Consider the following 1,675-nt stretch of genomic DNA (forward strand, 5'->3'; position numbering starts at 1 on the left):
ATATATATATTTTTATAACACCACCCATTTCATATTGCCATTTAGTAAGTAAATAAATAGACAACAAAAATCTGTTATTTAAAGTATTTTACAAAACATTACACAACATTTAAAAGAAACATCCGTACATTTTTTACAACTATCTTTAAGACTAAGCAAAAAAGTACATATATTTTAGATACATTTAGATTTTTGTCATTTTGTAAAAGTAAAAATAGTGAAAAAGTGGACACTGTAAAGGGCTTTGAAGCATTTAGGGGGATAACATTTACAGAAAATGTAATTGAGCAGTTACATCAATAAAACATTGAAATTAAAGTTTTTGGTGGCAAAATCCTTCTTCAGGTGATGAGGTGGTGCTGGACCTCAGAATTTCTAAACTACCGAGGTCATAAACCACTGGTTTATAGCAAACGACTGCTAAAAACAATTGTTGAGATGATAATTAGGTTTGGAAAGTTAACCTGCCATCGTCTCCTCTCCTCACCTTTTTTACCCTGTGTGGGTTCCTCTCTCTCCGGCACTTGCGAATGTCCATCTCTGTGGTGTTGACACAGCCTGGCTGTGGGAGACAATAGAAGACAGTGTGTTTCTGGGTCAGATAACAGTGTTTCTCCAGCATGCATTGTCTGCGCCTGTGCTCCGCACACAATATGATGCTGTTTCTCTATTCAGCAATGTCATGCTCACCAACGGCGTGTATGCAAAGTAACTGGTACCAAATCTGCTTCTGTTAACAACAGAACAGGACTCTCAGTTAAACAGTGTGTGGAGCTGAGTCTGCTTTTTTCAGGCTTTGAATGCTAAAATTGTCTATCCATGTAACAGTCCCTCTTTTTTCATTCTTCTTTGTTCCTTACCATTGTTACTCTCTTGCAGTATCTGACCCTCCCTTCTTTTTTTCTTTTATCATGGTTTTGGCCCGTACTCACCACTGGCCGATGGACGTCCCAGAATGCCCTCTCCTGGCTGTCCAGGATCTTCCTCTCTGCCTTGTCCTTCTTCCTGTCAATTCTGTCAACAGAGGAAACCACACATACCTCGGAAATATAAGGTAAAACATAATAAATCATGCTCCATTAATAATAACACTCTTACAAACTCACAAACGTACATGTTACTACTGACAGGCCAGATAAGGGAGCAAAAAGCTGAAGAGTGTAGGTCCTAACCTGTCTGCTTGCCTCACTTAGCGATGCCAGGTTTTGCTGCCGGTGGGGCCGAGCTGTTATATAACTGACATTTACTGAGCGCCCTCGCTAGGTATTGTTTACTCCCCAGATATTAAAAGACATACAGCTTTCCATATCGCCAGCACTTGTACAACACAGTGGCCACTCAACAATGTCAAATTTGAAGATATTTCTAGACAGGAGAAGAAGGCTCTCCCCTCACTGTAATGCATGAGATATTAGTGCTGTGCTTACACATGCAAGCCACCAGATGGAAGCCTTACTAAGAGATAGAAGTTAGGGAGAATTGTGTGTGTTTAATTCCATAGGGGGATGCTTGCTGTATTTAATGCATATAACCCTGCAGCCACAGCAGGGCATGAAAACAGAGCATTGCTAATGAGAAAAGCATTGGCTCAATGCCCGTCTGACACTGCACACTGAAGCGTTTTTTCTCTTCCTTGGGGAAAAAACACTCAAATTATGCATGTAATGCCTCACCA

At 40.4% G+C, this 1,675-nt stretch overlaps 1 protein-coding gene across 4 annotated transcripts in view; it reads right to left on the reverse strand.

Moving 5' to 3' along the window:
* Window positions 1-1,675, reverse strand: part of LOC116670473 (regulator of G-protein signaling 6) — a 41,862-nt gene that overhangs the window by 8,120 nt on the left and 32,067 nt on the right. For all 4 annotated transcript variants that reach the window (XM_032501025.1, XM_032501024.1, XM_032501022.1 and 1 more), the window contains 2 exons: window positions 933-1,014; window positions 488-562 (listed from right to left, as the gene is read on the reverse strand). In XM_032501025.1, coding sequence (XP_032356916.1) covers window positions 488-562; window positions 933-1,014 — 157 coding nt within the window. The remainder of the gene's footprint in view (window positions 1-487; window positions 563-932; window positions 1,015-1,675) is intronic.

The sequence above is a fragment of the Etheostoma spectabile genome, chromosome 20 (assembly GCF_008692095.1).
Source record: "Etheostoma spectabile isolate EspeVRDwgs_2016 chromosome 20, UIUC_Espe_1.0, whole genome shotgun sequence".
NCBI classification, from domain to species: domain Eukaryota; kingdom Metazoa; phylum Chordata; class Actinopteri; order Perciformes; family Percidae; genus Etheostoma; species Etheostoma spectabile.